We start from the raw sequence: 24,965 nt of genomic DNA on the forward strand, positions 1-24,965 counted from the left end.
GAATTTGATTTCTAGAGAGAAAAGTGACATTGATTTATACAGAAAAATCTCCTAAGCATATCAGCCAAATTCAAAATAAACTATGATAGGTATTTAAACAAGCAAAAAAAATGAGAGTAACAACTCTATGTAAGATAACTTCCTAGTACATAATATGAAAAATAAAAATGGTCAATACTACATTGTTTTCCTGGTGCCTATAGTGAGGTCACTTGGTTCTCGGTTCAAAATCTCGATATTCACCCTAATTTTATATAACAAATACTGAAAATAACCAAAATGAGCAAAGGGACTGGTTTAAAAATTTTGCTACAGCTATGCACTGGAAGATAATACAGCCATTAAAAATGAAGATGTAAGGACTTCCCTGGTGGTGCACTGGTTTGGAGTCCACCTGCCAATGCAGGAGACATGGGTTCGATCCCTGCTCCGGGAGGATCCCATGTGCCGTGGAGCAACTGGGCCCATGAGCCACAACTACTGAGCCTTTGAGCCTCGGGCCCGTGCTCTGCAGCGGGAGAGGCCACCGCAATGAGAAGCCTGCACACCGCAACGAGAAGTGGCCCTTGCTCTCCGCAACTAGAGAATGCCTGTGTGCAGTAACAAAGACCCGATGCAGACAAAAATAAATAAATAATTTTTAAAAAAATGAAGATGCAATAAACATTTATTAACATACTCACAATATATTGCTAAAGTAAAGAAAGAATACTACCAGGAGCATACACTATATGGTACCTTTTTAGAATAAAAGAATAAATATCTATGCATTTAGCATAGAAAAAATACATGTACTAGTTGGATATATACAAAAATGTAACCAAGAATAGTTTATCAGAGAATATTCCACTGAAGGCATATTTTAACTTATTGTTTAAATTACAGTGATTAAAATTCAGTGTGTGCTGCATTCTTTTGAAATCTCTCCTTATTACTGGTGATTAAAGGCACCCCACTCTATCTTCTATTTCTACTAGGTCGGGTCCTAGTGGAAAGGGCATCTCTGGGACCAGGCCCACTAACCTGACCTTCAGGCAGAAAATGTCCCAATATAAAAATGTATCTCAGTCACCAATACTATCAGCCACATAAAATTTTAATCCAACTTAAAAAAAAAGAATGTGTTAGGAAGACCAGTTGATATATATATATATATATATATATATATATATATATATATATATATATATATATATATAATGCTCCCCTTCTCTCAGAAAGCCAAAGGCTTAGCCCCATTCCCGTGGTTCTTTCCCACAGTACCTCATGTCTCCAAACTTCTTGCTGATGGCCGTCCCAACGTTGCTGAAAGCTGCAGTTGCCTTCTGCCCTGCGTGACTCAGAGTTTCATGTGTTTTCTTGTAGCTAGAAATAAAACAGAGAAAGATAATATCATGATTTCCCATAAAACATTCATCATACTTCTCTCTCCTGACTTTGAAAATTCTCTTTCCAAGCCAGATTTAGGAAGATGATCCACAGAAGTAATTGTTTCTATTCATTGTTTGGGGAGGATGGGTTGGTGGCCGCTCATCAGAGGGAAACTCAGACCATTAAACCTGAATTCAGGAAAAATATACATATATAAGTCCAGATCTGAATGTGCAGATCTTTAATCACAAATAGTGGAACTGCTCTGAGAGTAGAGAATTATTCTTAAAGAGATGTATTAACTCTATGAAGTGACGATGAAAGCTCTAGCCATCAATGGTAACATGAATTAGAAAATGTATATTTCAAAGGGAAATTTAAGCTTTTACTGCTTATGTGGGTAAAAGTAACCATAAAATGGCAAAATAGAACTAGTTACTTAATTTTCAAATACTCAGAGCTGGGAATAAGAAGGGTGCATAATCTTAATATAGTTACTTTTTTTAAAACAGTTTTAGGACTATAGTACTGCAATGATCTGTTCACAAACCTATGTCCCCACAAGGCTGACTCCCTGAGGGCAAGGAAGCCATTCATCTTTGTGTCCCCAGTATGTGGCAGAGGGATACAGGGGAAACTTAATAAATATTAGAGGAATGAATCAATGATCAAAGAGGAAGCTCCTCTGTAGCTCTGAACTAGGAGTCATGACAGTAAGAACAATGCAGTGTGATGGATTATAGAGAGAGAATGGACGGACCTGACAGGAGGTTATAAGTGACAAATGGAACAAGACGAATAAATTGGTTTAAGGTTTTGAGCATGGTGACAGGAAAGGCGGTGGTGTATCCACTGGGCTAGGAAATTTCTAAGTGTTAACTAATAAAGTAGAAAACAAAAGGCACCTAACCTGAGGGAATAAAAAGAAATCAGCCGAAAGTTTTGTACACCATTTCACAGTATATGTAAGTCAAGTCATTATGCTATACAGCTTAAACTTATACAGTGTTGTATGTATTATATTTAATTTAATATATCTCAATAAAACTGAAACAAACCAAACCAAAAAGTGTTCAACTGACTTTTAAAAAATAAACGAGTTCTTTTTTTTTTAACATCTTTATTGGAGTATAATTGCTTTACAATGGTGTGTTAGTTTCTGCTTTATAACAAAGAGAATCAGCTCTACATATACATATATCCCCGTATCTCCTCCCTCTTGTGTCTCCTTCCCACCCTCCCTATCCCACCCCTCTAGGTGGTCACAAAGCACCGAGCTGATCTCCCTGTGCTATGCGGCTGCTATGTGGCTGCTTCCCACTGAACTATAAACTAATTCTTATAATGCACATACCATCTTCTTCCCATATATGTTGCTCCCAGGTAAGTTCCCCCAAAGCTCCTTGCTTAGCCTAGAACACTTGCATGCATATGGTACATCTAAGAAGACTATGTCCTGTGACATTCATTGTGTAGGAACTTCCGTTATCCCTCCCACCCTTCCACTTCCCACAAATCATCCGGCCCTAAATATACTATCAGACGCTACACAAATGCTTTAAAACATGCTCCTTGGTCTTCCTTGGGACTGAAATCACTTTATTAACATGGTATTCTATTATTCTTTTTTTGTTAGCAGGAAGGAATGAGTCTGATATTATCAGCACCGTATGTTATTTATTTACACAATGCCTGTTTTTCAGGAAGTGTAAAAATCAAGTATTATCTAGATGATATAACCAAACCAAATATTCATTTACTAAACAGACATTTTCTAGGGAATAGGGAAAGACTGACAGGAAAAAGGGTCAAAGCAGAATTTGGTGAACGGGAGGTAATTTGTCTCTGGGGAGAGGTATGTGATTAGGGGAGGTGGACCCCAGACGGCTCTGGGTCAAGCAGCAAATGAGAAGTGGGAAAATGAAAGAAAGGAACAGCTTTTAGAACGTTTGCTTAATTTTGTTCGCTGCCAAGTTACAAAAATATCAGTTATTCAAATTACAACTTTCTTTTTACATTTTACTATAGGATGTTAGGTTTTAATTATGGCGGGAGAATATTTTTGATCATGTGAAATCATGGAATTGCAGGCAGATTACACATAAAATAAAATATTAATCTCTAACTTCTTATTAGTGATAAGGCAGTTAATATAGCACTAAATGTGGACCAGAAATAAAAACCTCAATCATTATTACAAGAATTCAGGAGATGTGATCTTGAAATGGCACATGCTGAGAATTCTTCAGAAGAAACATGCTACTAAACAGGTTCCCAAAGCAGTGTCCTGATGGTTGGATTAACTAGGCATAGAGATAGACTTTAAAACAAAGATTTAAAGGTAGTAGTTTTAGCCTTAAAAACAAAAGGATTTATTTACAAATAAACAAAGAAAAATGTGGAATTGCTATTCCAGTTATATTTTTAGGATGCTGACAAAGTTTTCACAAAGTAGTAACCTGGCCATGAAATCAGATCTGTAGAGGGAACTCCCTGACGGTCCAGTGGCTACGATTCTGTGCTTTCACTGCCGAGGGCGCAGGTTCGATCCCTGGTTGGGGAACTAAGATCCCACAAGCTGCACAGCATGGCCCAAAAAACCCCCAAAAATCAGATCTATGGAAAATGGGCTGTAAAACATGAAATCCATACATGATGGAAGTGAGGAAGACACTATATTATACACAGATGAAACACGGTCTTGCACCATGGACTGGAATTTAGAATTAGGCTCAGTTCTAATTAGCAAGGAAAATGTTTCCCTATGCAAAAGTTTCTCAGGCATATTGGTGAGGAAATAATCCATTAAATAACCCAAAGAGGAGACTTTGTATCTTCTCTTCCCTTCTATTCCTTTCACACTCCATAGTCAACCCATCAAGAGACCCTGCTAGTTCAGCCCTCCAAATAGATCTCGAATCTGTCTACTGTCTCACCACCTCTACTCATCTCTGCCTTAGATCAATTCACCATCATCGCTCACCTGGGGTCTTGGCCAAGTGAGTGTCAGAGGAACAGACTTGGGTTCTGGGGGGAAATGGGCACAGAAGAGGGAATCAAGGAAGGCCAAGGGAAGACAGTCAATCGGGTATCCACTCAGTACTGCATCTGTAAGGCCTGAAAGGTGACTCAAGGGAAAAGTAAAAAAGTACTCTGTCACACTGTGGTCTTTGCATGAGGTTGGGACTGGGTACCAGTTAGAGAATTCCTTCTTGTGTTGGTCCTGCATTTCTTTCGGGAATTTCTTGCAATTAAAGCAAATATTTAATTTACTTGTAAACTTTCCACGTAGTTTAACTTTTATATATTTGAGAATGCTTTGAATTTTGAGGTAAGAAGTGACTTTTGAACACTTTGTGTGTGTGTGTGTGTGTGAGAGACATTCTAAATTTAATGACTTCATTTAAAAATAGCTGGTCAGGGAGAAGTACAGTTAGCCCGCCACGTCTGTGGGTTCTGCATCTGCGCCTTCAACCAACCACAGATGGAAAACGTTCAGGAAAAAAATTCCAGGAAGTTCTAAAAAGCAAAACTTGAATTTGCCATCAGTAGGTAACTATTTCCATAGCATTTACACTGTATTTACAACTATTTACACTGCATTAGGTAGTATAAGTAATCTAGAGATGATTTCATGTGTATGGGAGGATGCATATAGGTCATGCAAATACTACACCATTTTATATAAGGGACTCGAGCATCCATGGATTTTGGTACCTTCATGGGTCCTGGGACAAAACCCCCGCAGATACCTAGGGGTGACTCTACATATAGTAAGCAATAAGTGTTAGCACATTATGTTTTAAAAACGCTTCTGTATCAAAATGTGAGACAGGTGTTTACAGGCATCTGACTACTTTAGTGAGGTATTAGGGGCATTTAAGTCCTCACCATGAAAAATGCATCTCTATATCTATGTGAAATTTCAAAGTTAAAATTCAAACATATGGATAGCTCAATGGAGTGTTAAAGATTTTAGGGACTGTTAACTCTATTTCTGGGAATTATAAAATGTTAAATCTGAAAGGCACTAGAGCCCGATCCCTTAAGACTACTTGATGAAACTAGATGAAGACTAGATGATGAAACTGAGGCTCAGAAGAACTGAGTGACTCTTTAATGACAGAGGTAGGGTTAGAGTAGGCAGTGTGCCTGCCTTCCATCAGAGTGTCTTGTTGCCTAGGAGATGACAAGGGTGAATTAGATCAACTCCAGTGTTTGTGGAGAGAAATAATAATACTATATTTTGAGAAATTTTAAAATGCACATTTTCTACCCACACTTTTAGGCCTCTTCCCCTAAGCTAACCACTACATTTCTTGAAAACAATTAGTAGTCCTTATATACATTACTTAGAGACCAATAATTGAGGACAAGAGATTTCTAGGGGTTAGGCAATGAGAGAGGGTTATACATGGGGAAGTGAGCTCCAGGAACAAAATAACTAGGGAATCCATGAGAAATAGGTCAGCAGGCTCAGAGCATTTAAAAGCTCCAAGGAGTACCACACACATTACAGCCTAAGTGAAGGGTCCCTCTGGAGTTGTGCACTGCACAGACCCTGTACCTTATGGTGCATCCCAACTGGGCTTGATCTTAAAACTGAATAAGTAATATACATCCTCATCCACAGGCTAGGAGCCTGTGTCTTGAAACAATGCTCTTCTGTCAGGCCACAGATAACCCCCAAGGAAGTCGGTGTATTTGCATTTTACTCCCTTTACTGTGCCATGAAATTCTGTACATAGTTTGTACTACTAATACTGAAAACTGTTTTTTCAACTCTATCACATAAAATTATGTTCAACAGTATTCAAATAATGAAAAACAATTTAAATACTAACATTCTGACTGACTTGACAACCTTATAATTTAAATGGAAGTGGTATTTAGCAGTTTACATTACTAGCATCTCTTATTTTAAGCTAAAGATAAATTATACCATTGCTGAGTTCCATAATTGATAGAGCGGACAACTAACACATTTTCCTTAAATAAAAATCAAGTGTTAAGATATCCTCAGGGACTTCCCTGGTGGCACAGTGGTTAAGAATCCGCCTGACAATGCAGGGGACACGGGCTCGAGCCCTGGTCTGGGAAGATCCCACATGCCACAGAGCAACTAAGCACATGTGCCACAACTACTGGGCCTGCGCCCTAGAGCCTGCAAGCCACAACTACTGAGCCTGTGTGCCACAACTACTGAAGCCCGTGCTCCTAGAGCCCGTGCTCCGCAGCAAGAGAAGTCACTGCAATGAGAAGCCCGTGCACCGCAACGAAGAGTAGACCCCACTCGCCACAACTATAGAAAGCCTGCGCGCAACGACGGAGACCCAACGCAGCCATAAATAAACAAACAAATAAATAAATAAATAAATAAATTTACTGAAAAGAAAAAAGATATCCTCAGGTTGCTGTCAATTGTGCACTGGGAGGCAAGAAAATTGGGAGTATTTGCTTCAAGAAGTCTGTGTTGGGTGCCTCTCCTCAGGGTTCCCATAATCCCCTCTGCACAGCTCTTTGCAAACATCCTCCCAATGTGCTGCAGTCACGGTTTTTAAACCTCTCTCTGGGACTCGCCTGAACTTCCTGAGGGCAGAACCACATCTTTTTCATCATCACTGTATCCCCAGTGCCTGAATCAAGTACAGCAAGAGTCACGTGAGTCTCCTCTGGATTCTGGAGGCTGGGATGCCCCAGCCTCAGCTACAGGTGCAGAGTCAGGACTTGGCAGTGCGAAGTTTCTAACTCTGGAGAAGAGCCACAGCGACCTTAAGGTGAGTGAGGGCAATTCTGCCTTGCGTGCTCTAAAGCAATCCAGCTAACAGTAGCTTTGGAGGAACCTGCACTTCCCAACAAGGCTCGAATATGGTCCAGTGTTGAACCTTTCTTTGGCACAAGTTTAACTGTGATACGCAAATGGCAGCTCACATTTATTAAGCACTTTGTATGCGTTAACCTATTGAAGATGCATTTTGTTTGCTTGTTTGGAGTACAAGTAATCTTCCTCTTTTCTAATGAAAGTCAACAGAAAAATAGGCTTTACTTTTCAGAGATTCAGTTTGGCTGGAATGGATAGCTTCCCCCTTCCCAGCTTTACTGAGGTATAACTGACGAAACAAAATTGTGAGATATTGGATTTGATATACATATACACTGTGAAAGGACTCTTTTCCTTCTAGTAAATTAACATACCCATCACCTCACATACGTGTGTGTGTGTGTGTGTGTGTGTGTGTGTAGATGAGAACATTTAAGTTCTACTCTCTTAGCAATTTCAATTATACAATACAGTGTTACCAACTATAGTCATGATATTATACATTAGATCCTCAGACCTTATTCATCTTATAACTGAAAGTATGTATTCTTACCAACCTCTCCCTATTTCACCCATACGCCCACCTCTAGCAACCATCCTTGAACTCTGTTTCCAAGAGTTTGACGTTTATTTAGATTCCACATATAAGTAATACCATGCAGTATCTGTCCTTCTCTGACTTACTTCACTTAGGATAATGCCCTCAAGGTCCATCCATGTTGTCGCAAACAGCAGGATTTCTTTCTTTCTCATGGCTGAATAATATTCCATTGCATTCGTGTGTGTGTGTGTGAGTGTGTGTGTGTGTGTGTGTGAGTGTGTGTGTGTGCGCACGCACGCACATCTTTAAGGAATGGGTAGCATTTAACTGCTAGAACAGGTGAGCTGTTTGGCCAGCACACCAACAAGGGGCTCTTCAGTAGTGTGGGGTAAGGTTCTCTGCAAGCCAAATAAAAGGCATTCTGTTGACTTTCCACGCAGATTCCTCTTCATGTCTTACAGATTTGAAAGTCAGTGTTAATAATCAAAAGGAGAAAGCGTGTCATCTTCTAACATGTTCTGACTTAAAGCATTTTTCTACACACGGATCGAAGAAAAAAATTTTAATTCAATAGTCTTCTTACAAGAAGATATCTTATAGCCCAAATCTGTTTTCTATTATGGAATTTAAAAGAGAGCATTACTTGAACAGTGGCATATGCGGCATTTCACCAAAGACACAAAAACTAGGCTTCGTTTCTTCCAAAGCTTCCCTAAACACACTATCAAAACATAGATTTGCCACTTGAATCTAGAAAAGCAGAACCTACTTCCTGCCTTGTGTGATACGATGAAAGCCAAAAGGTAAGAAGAATGAACGACCATGTGAGAGATGCGCTACGTGGTCTTTTAAAATTAGGTCTTTAATCTTCATTGGCGCTTCTGAACCCAATGGTGCCACAACAGGCTCCTCATAAAAAGAGATGATAATCTTTACTGACCATAATAAGCTGGAAGTCTTAGAAGCACAAAGCAAAGAGTAAATAAATCATAAATTGAGCTTCAATTTTCAAGCACTGTGCTTTTTTTTTTTTTTAATGCTGAATGTTAGTTTTACTCCTCTGTATATAGGATGAAGTTATTAAGTTTTCTGAAAAGATGGAATGGTTTAAATTCCATTCCACAACCTTATCCCCTTTGTAGACCTGCCATTTGTTCTATGATACAACTCAGTGTTTATTGGTGGGCAATTTCACAGGTTAGCAAAGGCTGAACACTCACTAAAATGCAGCATATCAGTTTTAACAGCCCACCACGACATCAAGCTTACAAATTCCTTTTCCTTCTGTTTCCAGAAGAGATTCAATTTCTCCTCCAGTGGTCTCCCCACCTCTTCACCCCAAAGCCGCCCACCTCCCCCATGCTTCCTTGAAGCCTAAAAACATTAAAAAGCTTCAAAGGATGAGGGTGGGGGGAATTTTTTGTGAGTGTTCTTAGATTCTCCAAAATCAGGGCAAATAAAAAACTATGACAAAAACAGCAGCAAAGACAAACCCAGGGACACAGATAGCCTCTTGACCTACTACTGTATGGTTATCTTTCTATAAAGGAGATAACTTCAGTCTGCGGTGTAGTTACTCCTACTCATCTGGTCCTATTCCAATTTGAATCCTACCACAGACTAAAATATGCCAAGATCTTTCATTAACATATCACAGATTTTCTTTTCATTATAAATCAAACTAAATAGGTCATGATTGCTTAATCAGTATGCAAAGTATTGCCTCTGGGATACCTGCAATACTCTGACAGCTGAGATTCTTTTTGGTGCTTTGAAATCTAATTCTATCCAATCTAACCTTACCCCAGTTCATCATTCCCCCACATCAAAATTTCATTGTATGAGGTACAGATATTGTTCTAGAATGGGTATCATGGACACTAATAGCAGGGATTTAAATATTCAAGGGAAAAATAGATTCTGCTTTTCTGTCTGCCCCCCCTCCCCCCAACATATGATTAAGACTTTTCCCTTTCCCTCAGCAGCCAAGATGCTCTCCTGAAATTATGCTGCTGATAGACTCATGCCTCCCTCTTAAGAAAGAGATTTATTCTTCTTTACAAAGGAAAGTTCACATCATTCCTAAAGGTTAGTGAGTCCACGATCATCTGTATTTATTAACTAATCTCTGAGGAAATCTCATCTAGGTCTGCAACTTTCAATGCATCAATATGTAGATGACTCTCAAATGTCCATTTCCATCCCTGACTTTTCCTCCGAGTTGCCCTCTCAATATATCAACTTATTTATCTACTGGACATCTCAGACTGCGCACAGCCAAAGCAGAATTCTTGGGTGTCCTCACCAGACCTGTTTCCTAGAAGAGCAAACAGGCCTACAAAGTATCAGACACTGTTCTGCGCTCATTGAATCCTCACTACCTATGATAGGTACTAATACGATCTCATTTCGTGGAGGCAGGGGACCTAGATTTCAAACCAGGCAATTGGTTGGAGTCCGCAGCCCACCAGGTTAACCACAATGCTAAATCCCCACTGCTGTAACCAGTCTCGGTATTCACCCAGCAGCCCAAGTCAGAGACCTAATGTCACATTTGATCCCTCTATTTCCCTCAACCCCCCACATCCAAACCACTGGGAAGTCCCATTGGGTCGACCTCCAGATCCTGTCCCCTCTCTGCTCATGACTCTCCATCACGACAACCTGGGCCACTGCAACAGACTTATAAATGATTTTCTGGTTTCCATTCCTGCCTCTTCACAATCAATATTACAAAAACCAACCAGAACGTTCTTTTTAAAAGGTGAATTAGAACAAGTCACTTCCTGCTGCAAATTCTCCAACGGCATCCAAAGCTCTTGGAATAAAATCCTCACTCCTCGCCTTGGCCTGGGAGGCCCCAGAGGCTCTGACCTCAAGCTCCTCTCACTACACTCCAGACACAGCCCTTTCCTCTGCTTCCTGAAACCTGTAAAGCTAGGTCTTGCCTCAGTGTCCTTGTGGCAATTTTTTCCTCAGCCTAAAAGCTCTTCCCCAGATCCTCACAAGGTCATATCTTTCTGTCATTCAGGTCTCAGCTCAAAGAAACCTCCCAGGACAGGATTTCCCTGTCAGGGACCCATCAAAGCAGCTTCCACCCTCTCCGGCAAGTCACTCTCTAGTACCTCAACCTATGCTGTCTTCATCATAGCGTCCCGACAGATCCTCATTTGTTTGCTGCTTGTTTCATGCCCTTTTCCCTTTCAACATTCATAGATTAGGAACTTTGTCCATCTTGTTGAATCCTGTATCCTGAGGGCTTAGATTAGCCCCTGGGTAATAATGCCTAATAGCAGACACTCACTAACACTTGTTGGGTAAACAAACTGTCAGGACCCCCCTAACAGCTTTCTATTGCCTGTGGATAAAGAATAACTCTGTTATAAACAGATGCCACAAGCCCCGGCCCCTTCTCCCCACCATCTCAACAAGCCTAAGTAATTGGATGGATTTTCCTTAGGAGAAGGAGTCTTCTCTGCCAGCCTCAACCAGGCTGTGCCTGTGCGTCCCCCAGGACGTCCCTCCTGCCCGCCGTGGCCGGATTAAACTCCAAATCATCCTCCAGAGTTCTGCTTAGACATCTTACTCAAAAAAGCTTCCCTGAGACCCCAGGCAAGGTTCCATCCCCTGCTTTACGTCCCCTACAATACCCTGGATTTGCCGTTACAACCCTGTCACACTTAGCTTTTAACCGGTTACTTGTAAAAACTTGTAAAATAAACAAAAACAGAACTGTTTTCCTGACCACGACTTTAAACTCGATAACCCCAGGGAATAACTCTGTTCTACTCATTCAACAAAAAGCTTGATACTAAGTGTACTGCCTGACTATAAAACCAATTGGTTTTTTCAAACGTGGGAAAACAAGAAACTATACATTCTCCAGTGTGCAAAGAGGCTACGAGCCTTCCTTGAACTTGCCTGCTCTAATTCCATGTCTCAGGAAACCATGACCCATTCCCCTCACTCCCCCCCGCCGCCTGCCCTGGCAGACCCAGAACAAACTGGCCACATCCTCTGCTCAGATATTCGCTGCTCCCTCCCTCCTCTCAGCAACAGAAGAGCCAGAATTGCCCTCCCTCCATTGGGTTCTCTTATCCTTGCAGTGTGGTCAGGGAGCCCAAGCAGAAAGATCCTGCCTGGTTCTGACACCCCAGAAGGAAGTTCAGATCAAGTGACAAGAAAGCCCAGACCTGGATTAAATACAGAGGCCACCAGACCCAGGGAATTAGAGATGGCTCGGCCTCACCCTATCAGGGCCATTAATTGGTATAGGCCACCAAAGTGCAAAGACAAAAAGCAAAACTACTGACAGATAAGCTCATTTAGTTTAGTGCCTAAAATCCAGCTATCCTGAATTTTCAAGAGATTGTTCATATGGTGTTGGCGAGATATACATATATATATATTTTTTTTTCTTTTGTGGTACGCGGGCCTCTCATTTCTGTGGTCTCTCCCGTTGCGGAGCACAGGCTCCGGACGCGCAGGCCCAGCGGCCACGGCTCACGGGCCCAGCCGCTCCGCGGCATGTGGGATCTTCCCAGACCGGGGCACGAACCCGTGTCCCCTGCATCGGCAGGCGGACTCTCAACCACTGCGCCACCAGGGAAGCCCGATATATATTTTTTAAATTGATAAACATCAGTGTGTAGTTTCTTATCTTCTTCCAAATCATCAGGTTGGGGAAGGTTGGTTAACCTCTGGAGAGACACTGATGGGCTCCCTGGCTCCATCCTGCCCTACTCTGGACTGTGTCCTTACCCTTTCTGGATGAGCCCACGGGGTGCACATGCACAGATGCAGATAGAATTGCTAGGCTTTTAGAGCTGGAGAGAACATTCCCCTTTACATGGACACTAAGGGAACCACAGTGTGGAGACGTCAGGCTCCTCTTAGATCTAACTCCTCATGCAAAGGGTATCTTCGCTAAGGTCTTAGATCTTAGTTCTCAGTAACCAGCAGGCAAAGTTGGCCCCCAGCCAAACTGAAATAATTGCTCTCTATCATGGGTACCTTTTCTTACTACCAGGCCCCTCTACACCTGGGAGAAAAGTACCAGCAAAGAGAAAAATTGTTTCCCACTTAGATACTAGCAATGTAATATCTTTACCTTCCAAGGAGGAATACTAGGGAAGAAAATGCATAACACAAAGACAAAAATTTCTTGATGGTGGAATCTGGGGTCAAGGGATAGGAAGCTTCTGTGGTTTCTCCATCGGCCCCCAGCTCCCAACACACAAAAGGAAGCACAATCGCATTATGATGCGGGCACCTTCTTCGCTTTGGCACAAGACCCCCTGGCAAGCAAAATATTTTAAATCATTAGAGAAGTACCACAATAGTTAAATATTTCACATAGTTTAAAAAGTAACGCCATGAAAGCATGATTGTAGAATACCCAAACCTATTCTGTACCTTGCCTAACATCAGACAGGAAGATAACGGCAAAGCTGAAAAACATTTCTGTTGGTCTAAGTAAGAAAAACTTGCTTCTCCTGTGTTTCTCCTTTACTCTCACATTACTATCAGACTCACAATACTTCTGACATCAGCTATGGGGGCGTTTTCACACACCAAGCAATTCTGTGACACCAGCTGGGCGTCCTACAATTTAACTCAATTCTGACACTATCTACCTGGAGATCGAGTCAGATCCCACAGGTTAAGGGCTCAGCCCCACAAGACTGCCCCCCACTCACCTCACTCCAGATGCCAATCGCAAGTCCAGATTATCACCAGTGCTTCTGACCAGTGGGCTATAAATCAGAGGTTCCCACAACCTCCTCCTTGAGTTCAATTAATTTGCTAGAGTGCCTCACAGAACTCAGGAAAACAGGTTTCTTACTGGGTTACCGATTTATTGTAAAAATGATATGATAAAAGATACAGATGTACAACCAGATGGAAGAGGCATGTGGGGATGGGTACCGAGCTTCCATTCTCTCTCCTGGCACGCCACCCTCCCGGCACCTCCATGTGTTCAGCAACCCTAAAGCTCTCCAAACCCCATATTTTTGAGATTTCTATGGAAGCTTCATCATGTAGGCATGATAGATCACTTCCAGCTCCTTTTCCCTCTCTAGAGAACGGGGGTGTGGGACTGACAGTTCCAAGCTTCTAATAATGGCTTGGTCTTTCTGGTGACCAGCCCTCATCCAGGAGTCCACCAAAAGTCACCTCATTAGAACCAAGGATACTGCTATCACCCAGGAAATTCCAAGGGATCTAGGAACTCTGTGTCAGGAACAAGGGTCAAAATGCAAATGTTAGAACAAAAGATGCTCCTGGTGTAGGAAATTATAAGGGTTTTGGGAGCTCTGTGCCAGAAACCAGGGGCAGAAACCAATATATTCTATCATTTCATGAGGCCTTAACCCAGTTCTAACATTCCCTAGAGTAGTGGGGATAAAAGCACACCCCCAAACATGAGAGGTACAAACTTTTCTTTTCATGTAAATGGACCAAAAGTCTGTACAGTTTTTAAAGCTGTCAACCATTTTTGATAGTAACTCAAAATATGCACTGAATGCCAAGTATTCTGAGGATTTAGAATTTTATGAAAAAACATAAGGAAAAAGTATATATTTAACAAATGTTAAAAAATATATATATATATAAAATGAAGAGAAAGAACTTTAAACTGTAAAACTCCATAAAAGTAGTCTAAGTGAAAACAGAGTGTTGGTGAACAAAGTTTTATTTCATGAAGCTACTTTATAGAGTCTGCATCATGCAACATATTAATGATTGTTCATATTTCCTTATTTTACTTCTGGAGGAAATATTTTTCCCTAGCCACCAGTATGAAATCAGCCTCATGGGGAAAAAACTGAAGAGGCAAGAGAGCAGGCTGAGTGAATTTTTTTTAAGAAAAACATATACTTACGCCGTAGTGGTCTGCACGTCATGCCAGCTTCTGCTGAAGTTCTGTTTTAATTCATTCATCAAGTTCAGGCCGAGTTTTTGTTTTATCTCAACCAGACGCCTTTCTTTCGCTGATAAAACTTGTCGTAATGTTGTAATTTCGTCTTCTAGCTACAGGTAGGAGGGGAAATGGTGGGGAAAGAGGTCAGACCAGCTGAAACACACACGGGTGCCCTCGGTGCTCCAAAGCAGCCTCTGCGCCCTCTTGTTTACATAGCCCGGTGCGTGGCCTTAGCAAACACGTCCTGTAGAGAAGACCGTCTAATATTTAAAAATGAAAGTAGATTTTTTTAGCTTTAATAATTCTAAAAGAAATCACTACTCCTTGTAAAAAATTCACTCATACAGGGGCTTCCCTGGTGGCGCAGTGGTTGAGAGTCCGCCTGCCGATGCAGGGGACACGGGTTCGTGCCCTGGTCCGGGAGGGTCCCACATGCCGCAGAGCGGCTGGGCCCGTTAGCCATGGCCGCTGAGCCTGCGCGTCCGGAGCCTGTGCTCCGCAACGGGAGAGGCCACAACAGTGAGAAGCCCATGTACTGCAAAAAAAAAAAAAAAAAATTCACTCATACAGCAAAATGTAAAGAAAATAAAAATCATGTGTAATCTACTAGGAAACAGCCACTGCTTAATTTTTTTGGTTTCTCATCATCCAAACGTTTTTCTAAAATTATACATAGATATAATTTTTGAAAAGACTGTTTTTGTAGTCTATGCCTAACAAGTTCTTTTAAAGTGTTATTAGTCAGTGTTGTTTATTTTTTGCCAACCATACCTAGCATATGTTGTGGTTTGCCAAGGTGGTGCCTCAGGAGAGAATGAACAAGGGAGGAGAGGATGTATGCAAGGGAGTGATTTGTATTGATTTTTCTTTTTAACAATCTTAATTGACATGTAGTTAACATACAATAAACTGTACACACATAAAGCGTCCAATCTGTAAGTTTTGATATATGTATACTCCTTTGAAGTCATCGCCTTAATCAACATAGTAAAGAAATCATCACCTCCAAAAGTTTTCTGGTTCTTCTTTGTTAATTCCTCCCTCCCTTTTCTCTTCCCTCACCCAGGCAGTCACTGATCTTTCACTGGAGTTTAGTTTGTATTTTCTGGAATTTAATATAAATTGAACTATACAGTATGAACTCATTCTTGCCTGACTTTGTTCACTCAATATAATAATTTGAAATCATTTGATTCATCCATGTTGCTGCATCATCAATGGCTTTTCCTTTTTTTCTGCAGAGTAGTACTCCATTGTATGGATCTACCACAGTTTGTTTTCTATTCAACTACTGAAGGATATTTGGGTTTGGCTAATGCAACTAAAGCTAATATTAACATTCATGTAGAAGTCTTTGTACTGATGTATCTCCTGTTTCCCCTGTGTTAGCAGAACAGTAAATCTCTCCAGCATCATAAAACTGCTCTTGGACACTATGGAAAAGAGTATGGAGATTCTTTTAAAAATTACAAATAGAACTCTCATATGATCCAGGAATTCCACTTCTGAGGATTTATCCAAAGAAAATAAAAACACTAGCTCAGAAAAGATACATGTACCCCCCACATGTTCATTGCAGCATTATTAACAATAGCTAAGATATGGAAATAACCTAAGTGTCCATTGATAGATAAATGGATAAAGAAGATATTTTACATACACACACATACACACACACACACACATACAGAAATATTATTCAGCCATTTTAAAACGAAGGAAATCTTGCCATTTAAAACATGAATGGACCTTGAAGGCAATATGCTAAGTAAAAGAAGTCAGACAGAGAAAGACAAATACCATATGACTGTATGATCTCATTTATATGTGGAATCTTAAAAAAACCACCAACCCCACAGATAAAGAGAATAGACTGGTGGTTGCCAGAGGCAAGGGAGGGGGGTGGGTGAAATGGGTGAAGGGGATCAAAAGGTATAAACTTCCTGTTATAAAATAAATAAGTCATGAAAAACTTGCTCTTGCAAATCTAATTTCTAACAAAGGAGTTCTGTAAAATACCCAGATTTTAGAGAGCATTGCTATATTTTGTGAAAATAATTTTGAACCTCCTCAAAGTCTTTGATTCCAGTTATCATACTTTATTCTATTGTCACACTCTGTAACATATTGCCCTGGTAATATTGCTTAAATTTACATCTTGGTTTTCTGAAAAGTATAAATATTTGTGACTTTCTTTGTGAAGCCAGAAGAGAATCAATAGTACTCCCTTAGTATCCCACATGCACAGAGGTAAAAAAAAAAAAAGTGCCTGACACTTTACGAGATTATTATATTTTTTAATGGAGATCTGTGTCTCATTTACATTCTAAGTGTCACTCTACTTCTGACCACAAGGAGCATCACTAACCCTGTCAGTCATCTTGCAAATGTGTTCCTTGGGTCACCAGAGACGTAGCTGCTAAAAAACACATCTCAACAATGACAGTTAGCTTTGCAAAAATTAGTCCTTTTTATTAGAGCAAGGAAGATTTTACCGCAATGGTGAACAGACAAAAATAGCATTGTAAACCTTCATATTCACAAAAAATCACTTAAGCAAAACAGGTAGAAATACTGAATCAAGCATCTTAAATAATCTAGTAGAAAAGAACAATATCTTGGAGCTTTTAATATCAGCAAAATGTCCTAGTAATCTAACATTATCCATTTTTTTTATGGTTATGGAACATTTCTTATATGTTCATGGAAATCTTTCTGAAATGAATTTCACCTTCCATAAACATGTTATAATCAATAGCACCCTGTCTTTTCTTGATGAGCAAGAGTCTTCAGTATGCAGACATATACTCATTACTGCAAAAGGAGTGTACGTAGGGACCACCAAAGGGGATTATGTTTTTAGTCTTTCCATTAAATGAGAACATACTGTCATTTATTTATTTTTTTTTTTTGGCGGTACGCAGGGCTCTCACTGTTGTGGCCTCTCCCGTTGCGGAGCACAGGCTCCGGACGCGCAGGTCCAGCGGCCATGGCTCATGGGCCCAGCCGCTCCGTGGCATGTGGGATCTTCCCAGACCGGGTCACGAACCCGTGTCCCCTGCATCGGCAGGCGGACTCTGAACCACTGCGCCACCAGGGAAGCCCAGACACTGTCATTTTAAAGTCAAACCCTTCTATCGTTTTGTTCTCATGTTATATTCCACTTTTTCATCTTTGTCAATGTGTTCTTCTGCATTTAGTTTGCTGCCTAAGATTTCTCAAGGTTGTATCTCTATCTCTTTTACCATAGAAAATATGTGGGCTTCATTTCAGCCTTTTATTCTGTATTAGAAAGACCTTTTTGGCTTTCTTTCAGTTTGGGTGACTGAAATGACTAGGAATCTGGTTTTGTACATATATCAGGTATTACTGTAGTTTCCAACTTGTAACAAAATTAATGGGAAGTTTTTTAACTTGCAAAAAGAAATTAAAGATGTAGAGAAGAAGAAAGAGGTTTAAACAACTTGGTATTCTCAATCTTATATCTATGGAACCCCAGAAATTTATTCAAAACTATGGGGGACAGTAAGATATTTTTAGTTATTTGGGGGTGGGAGGAGTGGGTAAAGTATTCACAATTTCCTAATGAAATCCACAATCCCAAAAAGTGATAGAAACATTGAAGTGACCAATTTACCAAACAACATCCTAAAGAAAGATAAAATTCCACACCTAATAATTTAAAAATCGAAGCATACATTAAAAGGCATTTGTAGAGAAAAAACTTCTAATGATGGAAACATGAACTCAGTTACTCTGTTGGGTCTATTATCAGGTTCTATAATGAAAGTCTCACCATTTCAATAAAATGTAAGGCTCACACTTCTTAAAGCTTTCATTTATTTATCAGTGATCTAAATATATGCCAAAATATCTATGAAGCAAAACCCAGAGGGTGAAAAAACAGATAATCTTAAATTACATTAACATGCCAGACTGAAAATGGCCAATCTCATCTCTCTCAGCAGAGCAGAGAGTCCTGACACAGCAGAAAGGCCTTTAATCACAAATGGTTTAAATGACAATCCTGGTGAGATTCATTCACTTATTTGACTAATGAGAATTTTTGGCCTAGTTACACCAGTGGTTCTCAATTTCAGTTTATATAAAAGTCACTCAGAGAGCACATTTAAAATACAGATTCCAGAAGTAGGCCCCTTTTAATGCCCTAAGATTCTGATATCTCAAATTTGGTGAGGCCAGCCTACATATATTTTTTAACAAGCACCCCCAGTTATTCTGATGCAGGTAGTATGCAAATTCTACATTGTAAGTACCTCTGTAGCCATATCAAATTCGTTTTGGAATGAGCTGGAGTGCAGGTAAATCATCAATTAAAGTATTTAAGATATCCTTTCCCCTTTAATTTTAAATTAATCATATCTTCACTAGAAACTGATAGTCTGGTTCTTTGGTTTCTTGACCCCTTAGAAGATATTTTTTTTTTTTTTTTTTTGTGGTACGCGGGCCTCTCACCGTTGTGGCCTCTCCCATTGCGGAGCACAGGCTCCGGACCCGCAGGCTCAGCGGCCATGGCTCACGGGCCCAGCCGCTCCGCGGCATGTGGGATCTTCCCGGACCGGGGCACGAACCCGCGTCCCCTGCATCGGCAGGCGGACTCCCAACCACCGCGCCACCAGGGAAGCCCAGAAGATCTTCTTATAGGATAAATATTTATGCACAAGATTAGATATTTCAACTTGATTACTCAGATATGAATGAATAGGAATGAAAGTGTTGGTGAGGATGTGGAGAAATTGAAACCCTTGTTCATTGCTGGTGGGAATGAAAAATGGTTCAGCCACTGCGGAAAACAGTCTCTCAGTTTCTCAAAAAGTTAAACATGGAATTACCATATGACACAGCACTCCTGCTCCTAGGCATATTCTCCAAAGAATTGAGAACAGGTACTCAAATAAATACATGTATATGCATGCTCAAAACAGCACTACTCACAATAGCCAAAAGGTGAAAACAACCCAAATATTCATCAAAGGACGAATGGATAAACAAATTGCAGTATATACATAAAATGGAATATTATTCAGTGGTAAAAATGAATGAAGTACTGATATAAGCTACAACACAGGTGAACCTCAAAAACACTAGGCTAAGTGAAATAAAGCCAGCCACTAAAGGTCACATACTGTATGATTCCATTTACATGAAATATCTAATCCATAGAGACAGAATGCAGGCTGATGGCTGCAGAGAAGAAAGAGAAATGGGAAGCAACTGCTTAGTGGGTATGGGGTTCCCTTTTGGGACAATTAAAATGTTTTGGGGCTGGACAGAGGTGGTAGTTACACAACACTGTAAGTTTCTAAATGCCATTGAATGGTTCAATTTAAAATAATTTTATGTTATGCCAATTTATTTCAATAAAAAAATGAAAAAAATTATAAATTAAGTAATGAGTTAGCTTCAATATGAAATTTATACTAGAAGATTGAAAACTTACTTTTCTATTTAATCTGCTATATTACATAAAATATCTAACTTAAATCCAGAAAAAGAAATACTTTTATAAACTATTAAGTATCAGTATGATGTTTAGGAGTAAGAGCATTTGGTCTCTTGTACACACTGCTTCAAGTCCTGCCACTTCTCCTGGTTTACTCCTGCCTTGGCTAAGAATATGGAAGAATTCAAATTCAAATTCAAATAATATCTGGGAGGGTGTGACAGGCCATGGGGTGCCCAGACATTTGGTCAAACATTATTCTGGGTGTGTCTGTGAGGGTTAGTCTGCATGAGATTAACATTTGAATTAGCAGACTGAGTAAAGCAGGTTGCTCTCCCCAAGTGGGTGGGCCTCATCTAATCAGTTGAAGACCTATATAGAACAAAAAGGCTGACCCTCCCTTGAGTAAAAAGGAACTCTATCTGCCTGTCTGCTTTTGAGATGGGCCACTGTTTTGTCTTGTTGTTTTTTTGTTTTTTCCTGCCTTCAGATTCAAACTGTAACATTGCCTCTTCCTAGGCCTTCAGACTGGAGCTACACAATCAGCTAAGTCCTTATAATAAATCTCTTTCTATATACATATATATATATCCTATTGGTTCTGCTTCTCTGCAGAACCCTGATTAACACAGAGGGGTGTTACAATAAGACAGTATTGGTTGTGAAGACTTTAGTTGTTCACTAGCTCAGTCCAGAAAAAATGAAAGTCTTGAAGGAAAAAAACTGAGAGAGGAAGGAAGAGCTTAGGGCACTTCTTTGGAAAGGCTAAGAGACGGGTGGCTTGAGGGCACTGTGTGCTTTTCTTGGGGAACGACACACTGAGCAACAGCCACTGTCTATTTGATGATGCTGTCTGGTATTTTTCCTACTCCTATTAATGCCCATTTTTCTTGAGTCATTTTATCTAGGGGACATTGGCAGTACCTGATTGTTATATAATCATAAATTTATGGTTCTAATGCTAACACTTCATCCTTTTCAAAAGGCAAGCCACATTACAGAATACTGAGCATCAAATGCAGCTTAGCGAAATGAAAGTGGGAGTGGGATGTTAGTAGCACAGAAATATTGAGCAAGTTTATCTAAAAAGGGAGAATGGAAAAGACAACCCACAGAATAGATGCATAAAAACCTCAGAAAAGATGTTAGGAGCAGCTGGTAATAAGACTAATGAGAACAAATATCTGAAACAAAATAATATTTCTTTATATATTGACAAGATTTGTAAAAAAAAAAAAATATTCTCCTTCCAGTATTGACAAATATAAATGTTTGCTGGTGCTATGATTCAAGTTAATTATAAATCTTAATTGTGCACCTTCTGTGCACAAACTACTGCACCAGATCAGAAGTGATATTGGCCCCGCATTGAAGGAACTTTTAAAAACACACTTATTGCGTGAACATAATAATAAACTCGAGACTGAACTGTGTTAACGACAGATTCCTCTTTTAAGATGCAGACCTCGGCTAAGATGTAGCCCCTTGGACAATACTGGCTTATTTTATGTCTCTCCCCACAAGGACAGGTCTTCTGCCAGCACTTGGTCAGCACAACAGTGCGCTGGCTGTGCGGCTGAGTGGGGTTACAGGCTCGCCTGAAGTCTAAGGGCGCCCTCATGAGAATACAGACCACAAAACAGTGCAGGGTAAAGCCCTGGGGCGGGGATCCAGCACAGTCAGCAAACAGAAGGAGAATCTGAGGAAACGAGGGAGAGGAGTGTACAGAAGAGGAGAGCGGGTGCCTGGAACACCCCAAGACCCCTCTAAGCAAAGCAATCAGACATAAGAAGTCCTCCTACACGAAGCTCTTGCTTTGGATCACAGCCACAACTGACTGCCTGATGCAAAAGCAGTCTAACAGGCTGACGTGTGAGGTGTCCTGTTACCCAAGTGCCTAACAGACCCAGTAGGATCTTCCCTCAAACAGAGAGGGGTTGCTTATGACCAGGGGCCCCAGAGGAATATCTGTGGAGAATTGAGGCAGAGAAGCTGAGCTGTCTGCACGACGTCTCAGTTCTTCATAGGGCCAGCCGTGGGACTGCTGAGATGTCCTTGATGCAATTAAACCCTAGCATTTACGGTAATCTGAATGCATGTGTGATATGAAAGAACCTAATTTGTGGTGTGTGTGTGTGCTCACATACGCTGTGAAAGGGCAGAGAAAGTGGATTTAAGAGAATAATGAGCAGAAAGCAGAGGTGACATAGATGGAGGGAGAAGAAATGGAAATGTGAAGAGGAAAAATAGGAAAGATCCCCTCCTTTGCTTTTTGCTGGGCCTGAGGCAAACAGCTGTGCCCAGTGCCCCTGGAGGTTACACTGCTACCTTTGGCAAGACATGGTGCTTCTCCACCCCTGAGGAATCCAGAAATAAGAGACAGGAAGCATGGAGGCTAATGCATCCTAAAGGATGAAAACATGAATCCTGGTAACGTGAAAAAGTAATAAGGAGTCTGGTGTTATTTTCAGAAGTCAGGCTCAAAAAGTCGTAGGAATGAGACACACTGGAGGGTCATTAATGTGGCCAAATGAGACAAGAATGTGTGAAAACACTGGTTTTTTATATTCATGGGGGCATCCATTGAGAACCAAGGCTTACTGTTTCTTGATTATAAACATAATACTTGCTCATTGTTGAAAGTTTAGAAAATACAGCATGCAGGCACACAAAAAACACAGATGTATGTACGTGTGTGTGTGTGTGTGTGTGTGTATATATATATCCCAGTAATCCCAGAACTGAGAAAAATCAAGTCATTTTATAAAAGTTGGTCTGTTACAGAGGTTGTGTATGAACTTAAACTTGGATGATAACAGTGAAGGAGTTAAATTTCAGTTTAGAATCAGTTAGCTGATGACAGTCTGCAGAATATAACTTTTGTCAACACAATTGACAGGAACAAGTCATAATCCAGGATTCCAGGCCCTAAGAAAACGTGGAGCTCAGATATTCTCTGTTTAGGTTGACTTTGGTCCCTGCACTCTGGCAGGTGTAGCCAATCTGAAATAAACGAGGTGGCTCTGGATCAGTGGCCACAGACAGGTCCAGCTAAAGAACCAGGCTATTTGATCTGAGGCACTGTCCTTACTAACATAATTTCTGCTGTACTAGAAGAACAAGCTGCTCCTTCATTTTATCATGAGGTTATTCTAGGGTGTGTCTTACGAAAGCACCTGAAATGTCTTTAGTATTATTATGAGCTGTCATAAACACACACTATCAGAACCTTAGAGCTTGGAGAGTCTGGGGTGGACACAGCGGGGTGAAGCTTAATTTAAAGCTGTGTCTCCAGCCTGTAGAAGAGGCCAGAGGAAGAAGACAAGCCTTGATTCCAGCTGGACCAGGAGCTTCCTACTCTCTGGGCCAGGGATTCAAATGGGGAGGAATGCTGGCCTCTTCCCCTCTTGCCTTACTGCTTCTTCTACTTGAGAAGCTCCCTTCTCCTGCCCTTTCCTCCTACGATGTAAACGCTCCCTAGCAAAGTATTTAAGAGGTAGCAAAGTGTATGTAGTGGGTGCTACGAACAAATGGCTTGAACAAAGAGTTGTCTTCACGACAAGCCAGGCACCCTCCTTATCTCTAGGTCCAGATGCCCATGGCAACTACACAAGCTCTAATGAAGCCTAAAGTCATCATAGCTTCCCTCTCTACCACCGGAGCTTTATTCTTCTGAAAAAGAGCACATCAACTTAACAAATTCAGTTGTTTCTATGAATGAAGTTTTCATTATAAACATAAATCCTTTCACAGTATTTGTTGAGCTAAGCTGCTGACCTCAAACAACAACTGCTCTTCAAAGGCAGCTTGCGCCTGTACCAAGGTCTTGAAGGAATTCCATAAGGTTTGTAAGTGATTCATTGTCCCCATAGCATTGTGAGACTAAAAAGAGTAAGAGGTGCATATTTACAACTAATTATCGTTGCTCAAGCAGCATAACCGTTTGTTTTCCCATGGCCACCAATGGATAATGGACAATTAGCATCACAAAAATACCTCAGAAAAATGAATCATCTTACAATATATCACTTATTAAATCTTATTAAATGGAAGACAAAAATACCTCAGAAAAATGAATCACCTTACAATATATCACTTATTAAATCTTATTAAATGGAAGACAACATAATTGTAATATGCAACTTATATCAACTAACAATAATTCTCAGGATTTGGAGATAGACGTAGCAACAATAAGAAGATTACTAAACATACCTGAACTAGTTCTGCCTTTAATTCTTCTTTTTCCTCCTCAGAGAGCATGCTAGGGAAGTCAGCACTGGCTACTGTGTCTTCATCTCTTCCTTGCAGTGGTTCAGTCTCCAACAAACCTTTAGGTAAGATTGGCAAAACATAATGCAAGTTAAAAAATGAATTTAGGGCTTCCCTGGTGGCGCAGTGGTTGAGAGTCCGCCTGCCGATGCAGGAGACACGGGTTCGTGCCCCTGTCTGGGAAGATCCCACATGCCGCGGAGCGGCTGGGCCCATGAGCCATGGCCGCTGAGCCTGTGTGTCCTGAGCCTGTGCTCCGCAATGGGAGAGGCCACAACAGTGAGAGGCCCGCGTACCGCAAAAAAAAAAAAAAAGAATTTAGCCAAATTCTACTTCCATGGTCTGAAGAACTAGATACTCTGACTGACCCTCCCACTGAAAAATAACTAAAAATTCCAGAAGAAAATAATCCTTCTAAATGTGTCATGAGCTGCCAAGAAAGTAAAGAATACTAAGAATCCCAAAAACTAAGTGAAAGTGGGAAGTTGAGATGTAAACAAAACAAGTCGTCATTAATTCTACATTTACCACCCAGATGAATCCCAGCCTCAGTTTTTACTGTCCCATGGGA

At 40.6% G+C, this 24,965-nt stretch overlaps 1 protein-coding gene across 3 annotated transcripts in view; it reads right to left on the minus strand.

Annotated features, from left to right (window-relative positions):
• TPD52L1 (TPD52 like 1) overlaps positions 1-24,451 on the minus strand; it is a 36,312-nt gene extending 11,861 nt beyond the window's left edge. For all 3 annotated transcript variants that reach the window (XM_065888597.1, XM_065888596.1, XM_065888595.1), the window contains exons 1-3: positions 24,338-24,451; positions 14,620-14,768; positions 1,264-1,365 (exon numbers count right to left, since the gene is read on the minus strand). In XM_065888597.1, coding sequence (XP_065744669.1) covers positions 1,264-1,365; positions 14,620-14,768; positions 24,338-24,385 — 299 coding nt within the window. In that variant the 5' untranslated portion in view covers positions 24,386-24,451. The remainder of the gene's footprint in view (positions 1-1,263; positions 1,366-14,619; positions 14,769-24,337) is intronic.
• Between the last annotated feature and the right edge of the window lie 514 nt (positions 24,452-24,965).

The sequence above is a fragment of the Phocoena phocoena genome, chromosome 12, assembly GCF_963924675.1.
Source record: "Phocoena phocoena chromosome 12, mPhoPho1.1, whole genome shotgun sequence".
NCBI lineage: Eukaryota > Metazoa > Chordata > Mammalia > Artiodactyla > Phocoenidae > Phocoena > Phocoena phocoena.